The 17,142-nt window shown below is 42.0% G+C and overlaps 1 protein-coding gene across 5 annotated transcripts in view; it reads right to left on the reverse strand.

The window, feature by feature from the left end:
• Positions 1-16,317, reverse strand: part of LOC102684529 (vascular cell adhesion protein 1) — a 50,476-nt gene extending 34,159 nt beyond the window's left edge. For 2 of the 5 annotated variants that reach the window (XM_069195770.1, XM_069195765.1), the window contains exons 1-4: positions 15,918-16,317; positions 12,351-12,389; positions 11,781-12,056; positions 9,721-10,053 (exon numbers count right to left, since the gene is read on the reverse strand). In XM_069195770.1, the coding sequence (XP_069051871.1) occupies positions 9,721-10,053; positions 11,781-12,056; positions 12,351-12,389; positions 15,918-15,969 (700 nt within the window). In that variant the 5' untranslated portion in view covers positions 15,970-16,317. The remainder of the gene's footprint in view (positions 1-9,720; positions 10,054-11,780; positions 12,057-12,350; positions 12,390-15,917) is intronic. The other 3 variants (XM_069195767.1, XM_069195771.1, XM_069195769.1) reach the window with 2 other exon arrangements.
• Between the last annotated feature and the right edge of the window lie 825 nt (positions 16,318-17,142).

Genomic DNA, 17,142 nt, shown 5'->3' on the forward strand with positions numbered 1-17,142 from the left:
GCCTCTTTACTACAAAGTAGGCTGAAATTATAAATGTTTTAATTATTTAATGTTAACTTGTATGGCTCTGTCTCAGAGTGCTGTAACTTTAGGCATGGGATGTAAAAACATGATTTCTTAGCCAAGACTACATTTCATTGCTCTTTTCTTTCTCAAGATTGTATTTGGACTTTGACTTTAAAATACTTCAGGCTCACGGTTACAAACACGGTTAAAATGAATCTGGAAAATCTGATTAAGCGCTGAAAAGACCAATCCGTAAATTCCAGCTACTGTGAATTGCAATGTTATTTCCTGGAACGCTGTGTGCTACGCAGGCCTGCAAATTTCAGAACAGGGGGGTTACCACATGGAAGACAAGCTTCAAAACCTCAAGCTTCGCCAAGTCCAATCTACACAAACCTGCACCACAGAATCATGGACTCTTTATCATTCTTTACCCACCACCTGGATTTCAGGCCTTGACTCAATCACCTACCTGTTCAAGAAAGCGGGAGGTGCCCCCTTGCTCCTCCAACGAGCCAAACAGCTGAGCCATTCGCTATTTGACGTGCAGGGACCTGCAGAGCACCTGCAAGGGTAGTTGGCATGACGGGCGCAGCTCTGTTCGGGCCCTCCGCTATGCCACCTGACTGACTGGGTTTCCTTCCACTGCAAGAGCTCCAGCCAGTCAGGGTATCTAATAATAATAATTGCTTACACTTATATACTGCTTTTCTGGACACTCCACTCAAAATGCTTTACAGGTAATGGGGACTCCCCTCCACCACCACCAATGTGCAGCATCCACCTGGATGATGCGACAGCAGCCATAGTGCGCCACTACACTCACCACACATCAGCTATTAGTGGGGAGGAGAGCAGAATAATGAAACCAATTCATAGATGGGGATTATTAGGAGAAACGCCTTGGGATTTTTAATGACCACAGAGAGTCAGGACCTCGGTTTTACATCTCTTCTGAAGGACGGCGTCCCAGGAGGTCTCCCATCCAGGTACTGACCAGGCTCACATCTGCTGAGCTTCAGCGGGTTGCCAGTTGGGAGTTGCAGAGTGATATGGCTGCTGGCTACATCTAGCATCATTGTCTGTAACAGGTTCAGGATGTTTGGGCCCTGTTACATCAGCACTGACTAGAGCGGTGCATCTCTCACTGACAACCTGTCGGCACCACTGCGGGCTGGAAAGCCAAGAGTTCCCCAGCCGATTAATCTCAGCTGAACCCCACTAGGGGGCGCCACCAGGGGAGAAATGCCAATCGTGGTGAGTGAAAAAACCCAGACTCCATCTTACAAAACCCGAGCGAGGGTCTTTCCAGGATGAGCAGGTTCAAAGATCAATTAAATAAAAAAAAATCAGAAGGAAAAAAATAACATTTAATCACATTTTACAAGAATCAGTTCTTATCCATGAAAAGCAAAAGTAAAATTTATTTTCTATCAAATAAATTCTCTTTGAAAACAGAGTGCATTAGCTTTAAACAAAAACAGAAAACGTTGCTTCCAAATAGTTACAAATAATCAGGATAAGGCCTTATATTTACAAGAGGAAACATTTTATATAGACCCATGTAATGGCAGAAATAATCACATCCTACAGCACATCAGGTCATTCCACCCCACCCTTGCTCTGCTCCACAGACAGAGAGCAAGATCTCTCTTTCTTTCAGGAGAAACAAACTCTTTTCCAGACCATTTCAGAGGTATAAACACAAAGAGCCTAACGCTGATCTTTGCCAACCTTTCCAAAAGCAGGACAATTCACCTTTCCTTTGCCCAGGACCTTTGAGAAAGAATACTCCTATTGCCAGCGGATCAGGATGGTGAGCTGGTTAGGATCATAGTTTGATTCAAACGCCAAGAGGCGCCCGAGTACGAAACCACCTGTTCTGCCCCACTGGAATTTCTCTCATTGTTGAAAACCAGCCCTGCAGAGACACACTAATCCAGACAATTAAAGAGAAACTCCAGTAATAACAATGCTGAATTTCTAGAAGAGAAAATGGTCACTGTGTCCCAGTGTAGCGCATTGCCACCAGGTCTGACCGAGAATCTACTATCGCAATTAGCTGGAGATTCGGAGCCTGCAGGACTCTGTTGACTGTAGTCTGACACATTATCGCCAGATTACTGTGTAGCTGCCTCTTCTATTTCCAGTTTGCTCTACAGCTTTATCCAGTTGGTTTTCACACACTGTGGCGGATGACTTAAGAAAAAGAAAAAAAACCCAATAGAATTAAATTAGAAACAAAAAGAAAAACAAATCTTTCAGTAGCTCTTCCACCTCAGCATTAAGCAAACCCTCTCCTGGAAGTGAGCAGCCAGGCCTGTCTGAGAACCTGATCAAGGAATTAAGCAGTGACGTTTAGTCTGGCGGGGTCCTGGGCTGATCACACATGGTTCCGAATGTCCTAGGGAGAGGTGCTGCCATTAGCTTGTTGATTTGCTTGACTTAAGTCCTGAAGGGGTATATTCACTTCTGCATTTCCATTCTGGGCCATGGGTCCATGCGGTCTGCCTCCGCAGGCATGGTGATCAATAACAGAGTATCTGCCCCTTCTGTGTTGGTGAACATGAAAGATGTAGAAAAGGAGCAGCAGTAGCAGAGTCAGGATTATGATTGCTGTTACTATAGAAATAATGAAGATAAAAGTGTGATCTGTCAAAAGAGAAAAAAACACTATTAGACTGCAAACTGAAGACCATTCAAACTCAATAACTCAATTCCAGGAATTAAAAACTGCAAGAAACGCTTCGTAGGTATGTTTAAATTATACGAGTTAACAAGGAGTCTGTCACTTGAACAGTAATGATGCACATCAAACTTTGGGTTAAAATTAATGGAACCGGTTTGGAGTCTCCCTTACGATACGTCACAAAGTTCTACTTCTTTCCTTCAATTCATGAAGAATTTAAGAAATGTTATGAAATACTGTTACCAATACAGGAAATTTCTTCCTTCTTCTGCTAATTTAAACAGAAATGAAATACCATTGTTATCATGAACGAATGATTTGTTTCTAAAACTAAAAAAATAGTGAAAAGATTTTTTCATTCAATTTCTTTCTCTTCCGCGTTTCGAGTATTGTAGTTCCAGTAAAGTACAGTATGGTAAAACACAGAAAACAAAGCAGGGATCTGGCAAACAATGATGCGGAAAATGATAAAATGAAGCCAATGAATCACACAGGTACAAACACACTGTTACTGTGTTTTTATAAGGAGATGTTGAACACCTTACCCTGCTCCTCCACTATCACGGTGAATATCTTGACCGCCTGCCCAAGAGAATTTGTAGCGATGCACTTGTACTGACCACCATCTCCAACTGAGGCGGCAGCGATGGTGATCTCAGACTTGCTGTCTGTGGTCATGGTCTTTATGTCAGGACCTCTGGAATAATTCCAGTGGTATTGAGGGGATGGGCTGCCTTCAGCTCTGCATGTTAAAATGACTGTTTCTCCGCTGGCAAAGAGATGGGTTTTATTCAATGAAACAAAAGTTGGTTTGTCTGGGGGGGGGAAAAAAAGTATGATCATGTCAAATCTGTATTTCATCCCCTGCCACATAAAAAGACTTATATTGAGTTTATCACACTGGGCAAGTCTTTATTGCTTATCTTTACAGATTCTTTGCATGCTATTTTCTCAATCTTAAAAAAGTGTTTTTAAATGGGCTTCAGTGTACTGTGCAACACCGATATTCATCTCCCTACTATATTTCCTCACAAAGAAAAACAATTAACTTCTTTCCTGCATTAAACAACTGACTTCTTTCCTGCATGGGTAAAAGCACTCAGTGCATTTCTCATAACTATGATGCCCCTTGCAGAAGCTCTTCAAGAATATCAGCTAAGAATGGTGCAGCTAATGTAGACAACAGGTCTTGCAATCACATCAGCGTCTGTAACACGTCTATCCTGAGGAATTAGATTTTAAAGGAAATTCTTACATTGTACTGTAACATTCACAGTGTGTCTGACAGTCCCCTGTGTGTTAGTAGCTTCATAGGTGAACTGTCCTCCATGAGTCCGGGTCAGCTTGACAGAGGGGTCAATCTGCTGTCCATCCTTGACCCATCTGGTCTCAGGGGGAGGGCTGCCCTCAGCTGTACAGTTCACACTGCTCTGCAGACTGTGATGCTCCTCCATATCAACACTGAGAGGACACCCTGTGATCTCAGGGCCATCTGTGGGTTGAGAACACAGCTTTGTGAGACATTTCAAATCAGTGAAGCGACTCTCTGCCCGTCCTTAATTCTGCACTTCTCTGGACTGTCGCCTGCCTTCAGCTGTCTGATGGACTGATTCATCTGTAAGAAATTGCCGCTTCCTTCTCAGGGCTCAGGGAACCAGCCCATAAAGACCATCAGCTCCAGCTGTACCTGGCCGAGTCGGCAACGTCTCTTCCATTATTTTTCTCACTTAATGGCATCACACATTGCATCATAATATGAAGCACCAGCATTTTATCTTTCTTCAATGAGTTCTAAGAAACAGTTCTATCATATTAGTTTGTAGATGCATTGTATTTTAACATCATGTATTTTGGAAGCCAGTCTCGATACAGGCTTCAGTCAAATAAATAAATCATTAACAACAACAACAATAATAATAATAGATACACAAGTGTTGCTCTATGTTAAGGGCATGGTGGTTTACTCAAAGACTTACTGGAAGTGCCAGCCGTGTCAGTTACCACAAGCCGCTGCCCTCCTCAGCATTAAGAGCATGGAACAGGAAATCACAGGGTGTGCTGTTGAGTAATAACTATATAACTCTACTGTAGATAACTCACATCCCCACTTCAAAAACAGCCTTGTAGTAGCTCTTACTTACATACAACTGTAATCGATATATTCTTGCTCATGGTTCCCTGTGTGTTAGTAGCTTCATAGGTGAACTGTCCTCCATCAGTCCTGGTCAGCTTGACAGAGGGGTCAATCTGCTGTCCATCCTTGACCCATCTGGTCTCAGGGGGAGGGCTGCCCTCAGCTGTACAGGTCACACTGCTCTCTAGACTGTGATGCTCCTCCACGTCAACACTGAGAAGACACCCTGTGATCTCAGGGCCGTCTGTGGGTGGAGGATACAATGTTGAACGGGGTATCTTTTGGATCATTTGGGATTTTTATTTTCAACACAAATGGAAACCGATTCCCAAAAGCTCAGAGTCTGCAACTTCACACCACGGGATCTTGCTTTCTACCCTTCCAATGAATGACTCTTACCACAGAGGGCTTATTAAATGAACGCCCCCGTAGATCTAACCTATCCTGTAGGTTCAATATGATGATTATTGTCTTATGCATTTATAGAGCTGCACGTGGGACTGGAGGCAAGTAAACATGGTGACAGATACAGATGATCAAAGGAGGGGTGCTAATGGTTAACACAGACAAATATAATTCACTGTTAAACGGTTAAATCAGCCTTATTCAAATACAAAAATGAAACAGTGAGCAGTGCTTTTATGACTGAGGTCATTAAGCCCGTCTCCATAAGGATGACTAATGGGACAAAGCAGGCCTCAAGCCAGGACAGATCAATGGATGGCTGGATGGAAAGAAGGTAGCATCACCATTGTGGGCGGTAATGTAGAAGACTGGACACTGTGAGAGTATTCCTACTTCAGCAGATTTGAAACCAGATTCTGTGCTGGTATTCTGAATACTGGAAGAGAACCTGTACTCTTTATGAAAGGGGTTTGCTGCCATGTTTATTTCAGGAAATTCTGCTTTCCAATATTGTGGAAGCCTCAGGCTAAAAGACATCTCTCCTTGGTTAGTGATGCGTTGGCCAGAATGGGGAAATGGCTTCCCATTGGTTTTTTAAGCGTCTTTATTAGAGAGAAGTTTAAGTCCTGGATCCTTTTACTTAATAGGACATGTTCCTTCTCTACCTTTCAAGGCATTCCTAATTCAGAAAGCAGCTCAAAGCAGGGTTCTGTAACTCACAGGCATCTAAATATTTTTAAATAGCAGTTGTGAAATGTGTGTTGTACAATATATAATTTATTGTATTATTTATTGTTTGTCCTGTTTGTGCTCTCCACCAGCTCATGACTTTATCAAGATGTGCCAGAGAATAAAAGACACATAAGCTGAGTAATGCACTGAATTCCCTAACTTTGTTATTCTTTTTTATAATATAAATTCAACATTCATTTATTTTACCACCATTCTCCTTTTCCTGCATTCTTTAAATTTCCTTGATACTTCTATTTTTTCTCATATTTTGTTAATATCTTGTTATTTCTGCTGCTCTCCTGACAAAAGGTAAATTGGGATAGGAGGAGTGTCTTACTTTCTATAATTTGCAGTTGTAATATTTGTTTCAATGCGAAAAAAATATAGCAAGAAGTAAACGCATTTTAAGCTGAATCTTACATTGAACTGAGATGTTCACAGTGTGATTCACAGTCCCCTGTGTGTTAGTAGCTTCATAGGTGAACTCTCCTCCATCAGTCCTGGTCAGCTTGACAGAGGGGTCAATCTGCTGTCCGTCCTTGACCCATCTGGTCTGAGGGAGAGGGCTGCCCTCAGCTGTACAGTTCACACTGCTCTGCAGACTGCGATGCTCCTCCACAGCAACACAGAGAGGACACCATGATATCTCAGGGCCATCTGTGGGTTGAGAACACAGCTTTTTGAGACATTTCAAATCACTGAAGTGCCTCTCTGCCCGTCCTAAATTCTGCAGTTCTCTGGACTGTCGCCTGTCTTCAGCTGTCCGATTGACTGATTCATCTGTAAGAAATTGCCACCTCCTTCTCAGGGCTTAGGGAACCAGCCCATAAAGGCCATCAGCTCCAGCTGAGCCATCTGTGGGTTAAGGACATAAGGCTTAACCTGGACATACTGTAATAACTGATATTCTACTGGTAAACAGATAATTGTTCTTAGAGGAAACATTTATTCCTGGTTGACACAACAGGGAATATATTCGGTTCAGCAGCTGTGAAGCCTGCAGTGTCTCTGGATCAGTGCTTCAGTAAGAACTTTTAGATATTCTGTGAAAACTTACATCTCACTTTTACCGTCACGGTGTGATTCACGGTCCCCTGTGTGTTAGTAGCTTCATAGGTGAACTGTCCTCCATCAGTCCTGGTCAGCTTGACAGAGGGGTCAATCTGCTTTCCATCCTTGACCCATCTGGTCTCAGGGGGAGGGCTGCCCTCAGTTGTACAGTTCACACTGCTCTGCAGACTGTGATGCTCCTCCACATCAACACTGAGAGGACACCCTGTGATCTCAGGGCCATCTGTGGGTTGATTAAATGGATTAGAAAAGACCCAGTGGAATATGTGATATGCTTAGAAACCTGTTGTTAGATAACACAGCAGAAATATATCATTTGTTGAGCAAAATTAGTTGATTAGTTTCTGAAAGTTTCAGAACAATTGAAAACAGATGTTTTAAGTTAGGAGAAGAATTTCAGTCTGTCCATGTGCATGTCCTGGGTTCACCTGACCACGTGGTGCTAGTGGCACAGTCTAGATCTGAACCTGTGATCTCCAGGCTGCAGAATGTACTGTGTCCTGCACTTTGATCGAAGACTTCACTGCAGGAGCCACCCAGGAGCTCTGCAGCCTGATTTTACTCCATCAGCATGACACAGTGACATATATGTTGGTACAGACTGTGGTAGCAGACAGTGGAGGTGTCTAAGACTCTAGACAAAGAGTGTAACACCTGGCATTGTAAACATTTCCAGCTTCAGAGCTGTTTGCTGAGATGTAGGGGGTCACAGCAATCATTAAGTTGGTTTACTTAGTTATTAAAGTTCTTGGTAAATGATTAAGTGTCGATCAACAGTCCAGAAACACACCCTATAAGGTGAGATCAGGAGAAGGAAAAGAGCGAAGGGCAGAGAAGGAAGGTCAGAGCCCAAGAGAGAGAGGAGTCAGGAGGAGTTGGAACCTGTAGCATGAGACAGGTGAGAGCCCCTGCTTCATGATCCTCCTGAAAGAAAACCTGACTGGGGCTAAGGTTTTGAAACTTGCAATTCTGTAGCTCTTTTGAGTGAGACGTCCCTCAGTTTAATACTGCCTCTCCTGCTAGTGGGTGAATTTTAGAATAGGGAGTCGACTCTTATTTCTTTTGTGGAATCCAGGTTAGAGGAAGAGATTTAACTGCAGGTTGTATTGCATTACGGCAGCTTATCTCTTCTTTGGCCTCTGTAGGCATAATTCAAGAGTCAAGTACTTGGTAGCACTACTTGGTAACTGGGATGTTCTGGGTGATTTAGACATGCAGTAGGACTGTAAATACAGTGACTTGTGTTCTGTATCTTTATGTTGTGTGTGGTGTAATGTGTGTCACTGTCATTGTTAATAAACAGTTGTTTAACCCAATGTGCCTGGATTATTACTCTTCTCACCAAAGCTGTGCCAGAGTACAAAGAATGAATGTGCCTCTAACTATATCAACTGCTCGGGTATATTCTTGCAAAATGCTTACAAATTGGGGGTTATGATCATTTATTTTATTGACTAATCTGCTAGGTCTAGGTTATGCTAGGTTTCATAACCCCCATTTGTAACAATATTTTAGATGGTACTTACAAATCACTGAGATGTTCACAGTGTGATTCACAGCCCCCTGTGTGTTAGTAGCTTCATAGGTGAACTGTCCTTCATGAGTCCTGGTCAGCTTGACAGAGGGGTCAATCTGCTGTCCATCCTTGACCCATCTGGTCTCAGGGGGAGGGCTGCCCTCAGCTGTACAGGTCACACTGCTCTCTAGACTGTGATGCTCCTCCACATCAACACTGAGAGGACACCCTGTGATCTCAGGGCCGTCTGTGTGGGTTGTGGATATGAAATAAAATAATGATCAGCATGATTGGTTAAGAGAATTGTTTTAATTTTAAAAACAGAATGGAATAAGGCACCATAGGCTACATCTTCTCTTTGAAAGGGATGCCTGATCTTTACATATCGTCTATCGATGTGTCTCATCACCCTCTCTCCATCTCTTTATTTATACACATGCTGTATTATGTTCACTGTATGTATAAATACTGAGCATGTGTGTAAAATAGTACATAAAAGATAAACATACTGAGGAAAACATACATCTCACTTCTACCGTCACAGTGTGATTCACAGACCCCTGTGTGTTAGTAGCTTCATAGGTGAACTCTCCTCCATCAGTCCTATTCAGCTTGACAGAGGGGTCAATCTGCTGTCCATCCTTGACCCATCTGGTCTTAGGGGGAGGGCTGCCCTCAGCTGTACAGGTCACACTGCTCTCTAGACTGTGATGCTCCTTCACATCAACACTGAGAGGACACCCTGTGATCTCAGGTTCATCTGTGAATAAAAGTATAAAATTCAGTTCTATCAAATTATCCTTAACTGCAACGAAGTAAAATTCCTACAGAGAAAAGATATGACAAAACAGTAGCAGCAGCATCGTGTCATCTGGTCCTGGTCACTGTACGAAGTCTAAAGCAGTCTGTCGAACTGGCGTAGTTTTATTAGTTGTAAATTCTGCGGTGTTCTGGCTGTAGCTGATGAACAAGAAAAATTAATTTCTGTTTAAATTGGAATACATGACAGTCAGTCGCTTAGAGCTGAAGTGAACACATTTCACCACTTAGTGGGATATCAGTGATCCAGAAGAATGCTTTTGATAAAGTGCCCAATAGCAGAACACCAATAAAACAGACACCAAACAGAATAACTGAATTGCAAATGATAAGGTTACATAAACTCACACAGCACGGTGATGCGGAGAGGATCAGACTGATTTGCAGGAGGGGGCTGTGGTCCTTCTGGTCCCAGGTTGAGCTCTGCCTCACAGGTGAGCTGCTGTCCATTGTCAGCTCTGTCAGGGGTGAACAGGAGGGTCGCAGACACATTCACAGGTGTTCTAGTAGTGTTGTGAGAAAAGGTCTGACTGTGAATCAGTGTCTGTCCTCTGTACCAGTTCACAGTGAGGTACTGAATAGGAGCGATGTTCTTGATCTCACACTGCAGCTGGTACTGTATCCCCTCCACCATCTGATCCACTGGGCTGTCAGAGCTGAGAGAGACACTGTCTGGGTACTCTGAAGGGAAACACACGAAACACAACAGTAGTGTAACAGGCAATGGAAATTAAAAAGCAGCCAAGGAAAACCAGGTGTTTGTGATTCAGTGTAGCACTAATAATGAAAAAGAAGCTACATACTGTACTTCATCAGATACGCATACACAGAGAGAGGGGCATGGCCTCTATAGGAGTGAGAGGCACTGTGCTCATGGCCACAGCTGGCGTGTGGGATTTCAAAGCGTGCTGCCCATTCCCTTCGCCCTGTCTTCACACACATCTGCACTCTCTTGCCCCAGACTGAAGGAGACAGAAACTGCAGATGGGAAATATCTGAAGGTTATCAACATATGTGCAGCCATCGTGACTGCCGTGCGAAACTGGGTTTGTCCACGTGAGGACAAACTCATCACTGCAGTGGGGACGACATTTCAGTGAATAACAGTGCAATGATTTCATTCGATCATCTGCTGACGGAAAATCACTAGAAATGAGCGTGCTTTCCCTCCTTGGGAAAAACAGATCTGTTTAACACTGTGATGTTAGCGCAGGCATAGTTTCTGACATTCACTTAATTTCAAGTAATTTCATATAATATCCGCAAGGAAGGAGGAGTAAGTTTAGCCTTTCTGCTTGTTCTCCATTTGCAAAGTACTATATTTGACCAACATCTGTATCAACTAAACAAGTACCATCTTTTGCCCTTTTCAGATTATTTTAATTTCACAAAACTTCCAATGTTGCATTAAGAACACCAACATTATGGACAAAAGTGTTGTCTAAGAGAAAGACAACAATATGAGATATTGCAGTTAATAGCTGCTGTAGGGATCTATTGTGCCACTGAAGACAGAAATATGGTAGATTCTGCCTCAACTACATCTCCCAGAAGCCCGTGGTGAAGATCATACTCATAGACTAGTGACCAATCAAGAGCAGGAAGCAGAGGTATCATAAAATAAAGGTTTTAAAGAAAGGGGAGGTTTTACCTTAGCAGGATGCAGCAAAGTTTTTAAACTGTTTTGTTCGTCTAAAGTTCAAATCTGTCTTGTGTATTTAGTAAGGAAATAGAGATGTCAGGATGAGCTTGACAAGAGCTAAGCTTGTCATTCTACATTGTAAATAAAATGCTCGCTGCTTTGAAGAGCCCACAACACCCCACCAACCCATGTCCCATGATGGGAGAACCAGCTGAGCTCCGCACAGCCCAGCAGAGATAACAATTACAGATATATATACAGTATATAACCTCCCATGCAAGACAGTACCAGTACTGGAAGTGAGAACATGAGAAAGGTTATAAAAGAGAGGACCCATGTAGCTCATCTAGCCCATTTGATGCTGAGTAGTTAATTGCTCCAGCGATTCGCCTCATCCATCTGTTTCTTGAAAGAAGTGGCATAAAAATGTAGCTCGGTAGTTTGTTTCATACTCTCCTAACCCTTGTGGGTAAAGAGACAATGCTTTGAGTAAAAATTCAAAAACACGCATGTAAAGATTCGAAAGAAGCTAGTACAGACAAATACTGTATATGTGTTACCTTGTCACCTTTAGTAATGTGTGAGCAATGTTCATGGGCACTTAAGTCAGCAGACTTAAAAAACAGTTTACAAAACAATGTTTGCTTTTTCAAGTGAATACTCTCTCTCTAGTCATGGGAACTGCCTGACAGAGAGGGATTTAACATTAATAAGAAGCACTGACTCACTGGGTTACCTTATACATCAATTATAAAAGGCTACTCACTGTACAGAATGATGATGAGATTCTTCCCGCACTGCTTGGGCTCAGTAAGGAAGTTTCCGTAGCACTTTGGCTCTGCAGTCCAATCAGTCAGACTGCTGACATTCCAGGTGACAGACTGGACATCTGTTTTCATGCCTGTAGCTCCAACTGTAGCCTCCCAGCCTATTCCTCTGGCTGTCTGTGTTGTAGTGCACTTCGCTGTCACTGGGTCCCCATATCTCACCACAGCTCTCTGAGGGCTGATCTCAACAGGACACTCTGGAGCAACCTTACTTTCTTAAGTAATTAAGAAACACATTGCACAAAATTATAGTCACTAAATACAAGTTTTCTTTCAAGGAAATCCTTAAATTTGAATAATTGGATTATATTTTTGGTTATTAATTATTATTATTATTATTATTATTATTATTATTATTATTAGGTACCTTAGGCCAATAGTCCATGTTATTCCTCACATGAAGTCATTTAACTGGCCCACTGAACAACCTCTGATCTGTGACTGTGGCTTAAAGTACTGAGCTTCATCTCTTTAAAAAAAACAAAAGAAGGACAGAGAATGTGACCTACCTGTTGAAGCTGAAATAGATTCCCCTCCCTGAGTAAGATCTGGGAAAGGAAGGAAAGGTTAAAATGCCTATAGCCAAGGCTGTTAACTCAGACACACTATCACAACACAAAGGTGTGGGTCAGGGACTTGGGGACTGTAGGCTACTGCACGTCCAAACCAAAGCAAACAATGAAAAAATGTAAAATTAGAACAGCCCAGGAAAAGTTTACCAAAAACATACTGAACATTAAAGGGAACACATACAAAGATTGTGAGTTCACATACAAAATGAGGGCATTAATTGAACAATTATATCACTTGTTTAAACCATCCAGTTGGTTTGTTTGTTAATTAAGTAGGTTTCTAAGGAAAGAGGCATCTGACTACGGTCATGGTTTTTCCCAACAGTGAACTGTGACATGGCTGTGTCAAATGAAGACAACCAAGAAACTAAAGCTTTCTCAGGCCCCACCCGATCTCATGAAATGGATTTTTGTAGCTGCAGTGAAACCTGGCAAATCATCATAAAATCCCAGAAGTGGTCCCATAAAGAACACTCCCAAAATCAGCCAACCTGGTGAGTGTTGACACGATTTTGCCTCCGTTTATTGCATTGAATAAATCAGACACTAGCCTCCTTTCCAATATACATCTGTTAATGTACAAAAACATGCAGAATTCCAGCCCACCAAGTTCCCTCCAGCCTTATTACGTTTCTCCGAATTGCAATTCTGTTCAATCGTTCTGACCCTTCAGGATTTCAGTCTTTTCTGTGTGGAGGGTGTTGACTGCTGAGATAATGATACAGCTGAGGTGACAAAGGAGTCTTGTGCAAAAATAAGTCTTATCACACAAACCCTTGCCTTGGCCATTCTCATGGGACCAGAGGGAGAGAGAATGGAGGGGGGCGGGGGGAGAATGCATTGCCCTTTTTTATTTTCATTTACCCTCAAAGACGAAAGTGAAAATGCATCAATATCAATGCAGAACCATGGCAGGTGTTCCGTTAAGAGTTGTAACTTGCATGCATTGAAAGCTTGCATGAGTGACAGTTATTAAGGCTGCTGTGGTTCACCCAGGTGGGGGCTGAGCTTCAGTAGTGAATGAAGGGGGTCTCCTCTTTGTCTTGAGACCCTCTGTGATGAAAAGGGATATATACTTAATAAAAACAATAATAATAAGATAGTAGTTCAGGTGGGTAGCTGCGTCAGCATGCATAGGCTGCAAAGGAACAAGTAATAAGTTTATTCCTCCTGACACCTGAAGAAGGCTCCACGGCCGAAACCTTGTGTTTTCTTTCTTCTTTTTCTCAGCATGGAATAAACCTATTACTTGTTCCATAATAATAAGATTGTCGCTGATGGTGCTGCATTGAAGAGAGTAGGTAAAATTGCTCCAAGCTTCTTCCTCTAATACAATCTGTTTTTAGCAACCTGTTTTGGAGAATTCATAATGCATGTTGAGCTTACATACTGAGCCTTCAATGTTTTCCTTATACATTTCTGGGTTCTGACTTAGTTCTGCTTATGCAACACACAACCTACTTTGCTAATTAGGACCACATAAATTTGTTGGCAATCTGGAAAGGAAAGAGATGAACAGTTCTTCTGATGAAGTGTGATTCCTGATCAACTTTTTTAATTGATTGCACCACTGTTGGTAAAAATGATCTACATCTCTCTACCCGATTGACCCCAATCAAGTTTTTAAATCGGGAGACGTGCAACACCAGCATCAGCGTCAACAGAAAATGTTATCTCTCGTGTTATCTTGTTTCTGTGAAAAAGAGAGAACTTCGCTAGTACTGTAGTTCATTTAGACACTGAAATGAAGGGAGCCCATTTCTGGCCAATATTGTAACTGTGAGACCACATCTGTCACTGAGCAACATTTTTAAAACAAAAAACAATCATCTATTAATAATCGTGGGAAACAAGGTGGAGTCCTCACTTGTTAACACAGGCTTGGTTTGGGTAAGCGCAGATGTGGCATTTATCGTCACACATCACATTCACATTGCTTGATCTCACTGGGCCGTGTTTCACACGAAAATGTGTGATGGGGAAATTTGCTTCAGGCAGGGTCAAGATGGGAAGTGGCTCATTTTCTAATTTTTTTTCCCCGCTTCTGAACTGCATGCCCTCGTTTAGTAGCTTAGCTAATGGCGATTGTTGAACTATATTGAAGTGACTGTATTCCAGGGTGTTGAAAATTGGTGACTTTTAGTATTGGGTTCCTCTATCTTAAATGAATTCATTTTCTCACTCACTCATGAATGATTAATAAGTGTAAAAATATTCAGAATTCCAGCCCACTAACTTTCTTCAAGCCTTATTAAGTTTCTCTGAACTGCAATTTCTTCTCGCTAACTTAAATCTGCCCAATATTAACAATTAAGCCCAGGCATATCATTCCAACACAAAATATTTAGTATTTTCTCAGGGAATTCCAATTGTATTGATTGCTCTGGAATATGATAAAGCAGTAAATCATTAATTCACCTACTCCTCACTTCACAATTGTTAATGATTTCCATCTAAATGTTGTGACTCCATGAAGACTATATATAAAGATTAGGCTGGTACAGAAGAAGAAGACGAGAAAGGAAGCTCTTTTTTTCCGGATCACTGGGAAAGACCAGATTGGAGCTAAGTATCTGCTCTGTAGTTTTTTGGAGCACTCTAATTTCCCACGTAAAGAATTCCTCAGAAACAGCCTCTCATGGTGAGTAGGCACATTTCAGAATAAGGAGATAGGTTTCTATCATATCTAACATTTTGCGGCACCCAGGTTTACAGAGAGAAATGTATCCGCAGATTATTTTCTGGTTAATTTAGAAGCCAGCTTGTTTCTTCTTTGGGCCTTTGTAGGTATTATACAAGAGTTAGAATACTTGGTAAGAGTCTGGGGTTTTTCTGGGGTAGGTGGTCACAATGCTAGCCCTCTGGGTTGCCTTATTTGTAAATTTGTACTAAGGGGAAACTTGTGTATTGCATGTTTATGATATGTGTAATATGCTGTATGTATATTGTTAGTAAATATTTGTTTAGCCAGGCCTGCCTGAATTATTGCTCTTTGTACCAGAGAACCAAGAACTCGTGTGCCTCTAATCATATAATCGCTCAGGTATGATCTTTTACAAGTTGGGGGTTATGATTAATTATTTTATATTTGATTTATCCGCTCGGTCGCTTACACAAATTGAGAATGCTATCCTGGATCCAGACACTTCAGAAGGAAAGACAACATGCCAAAGTAAGAAAACCTCACAATCAATAACAGCAACCCATATCATAATCAAGAAAAGAAACGAAAGAAACCAAATCAATCAAGCTTTGAAAGTAGACAGGAAATTAGAATAAAAACCATTCATGTTGAAGGATAGCCACGCAGTTACAGTACAGATGAAGGAATACTGATAATTTATCACTCTTTGTCCAATTCAAGAATTAGTAGTCCCCTTGTCTGCTGGGTACCACCAAGTGATTAAAGCCTTAATGAGAAAATGCTGTTCTGAGATTTTTTCCCCTTGTCTGACCTTAAATCAGTACTCCTGCTGGTACGTAGACACACACAGGATTACTCACCCCTTTGAAAGACGAGCAACACCCAGATAAGCAGATGTATCTTGGTTTCCATGTCTTCATAACAGTAAATCTCAGGCTTTTGTTGAAAAAAAACATAAAAACAACTTGCTCTCTCCCTATGCGGCGACCAGCATTAGGATTCAAAAACAAAATTTTTCAGGTTTTACCATTTCAGCGCAGAACGTGTAATAATGGCGGGACGAGCTGAGTCCGCTCACTCATGAGGTGCGTGTGCTGTCGTGTGTTCACAGGAAATCCTCTCTGAAGGATGTTGAAAATGCTCGCCGTCTAAACCGCAACCAGAAAGCCAGTCTGCAGCGGAACGGCCTACACCGAGTCCTTCAAAGGCACGGAAACAGGTTGTCGTCCCTCGTTCTCCTGCATTTCCATTTTGGTTTCGCCATTCCATCTGCACCTCTTTCTCTCGCCTGTTTTAGCTGCTCAATAAATCGTACTTACAGTAAGTCACCGCAATGTAACAAACACCTGACGCACAACCCAGATCACACAATTCCACAGCACATGCTCTGCAATAGGTCGGTCCGGCCAGTCTTCACTCTGCACTACTGTCAGCTGCTTCTGCTGCAGTGACCTCAGCTGTATTTACAGTGTGCTGAATATTTCAAAAGTCCCTAATATTTGAGTGTCTGCAAGAAGTACCAACAATGCAAACCACAGTCTTGACTAAAAAGCTTTTTTCGGCAGTAACCTCAGGATTGTTTCACAGATATTCTCATGCCATACGTATGCTGAGGAAGACAGAACAGTTAAGTGCTCAAGCACAGGATCAGGAACCAATCAAAACCATCTAGGCCCAGTTTGGTTGCGAGTTAACCGACTAGAGGGTCTCACCCAGCCATTTCTTGAAGGATCCAGGAAATTTCCAATTCTCCACTTCAGCGATAAAGGACTTTACTGTGGATCTGCACTACACCTGCATTGTCTGGGCTGACCTCTGCATCTACACAGCCAATTCAGGCTCTGGAACACAAGAAACTTTGAGAATCTGCCTGTCTCATAAAGAGTTATTTCCTTTTAGTTCTGGATCAAAGATCTATCATGGGAAATTTTAAAAATCCAGAACTGTGCACGGGTAAAACCGGGTCAGTACATCAGTATTTATTTAATGGGGAAAGATTTGAGAATCCTGGCTAAAACTCGGTGGTCTTTTGTTTTGCAGAAACTCTGTGGGAGCTTCTGCAAAATGCGATATGGATTACATCAC

The sequence above is a fragment of the Lepisosteus oculatus genome, chromosome 11 (assembly GCF_040954835.1).
Source record: "Lepisosteus oculatus isolate fLepOcu1 chromosome 11, fLepOcu1.hap2, whole genome shotgun sequence".
NCBI lineage: Eukaryota > Metazoa > Chordata > Actinopteri > Semionotiformes > Lepisosteidae > Lepisosteus > Lepisosteus oculatus.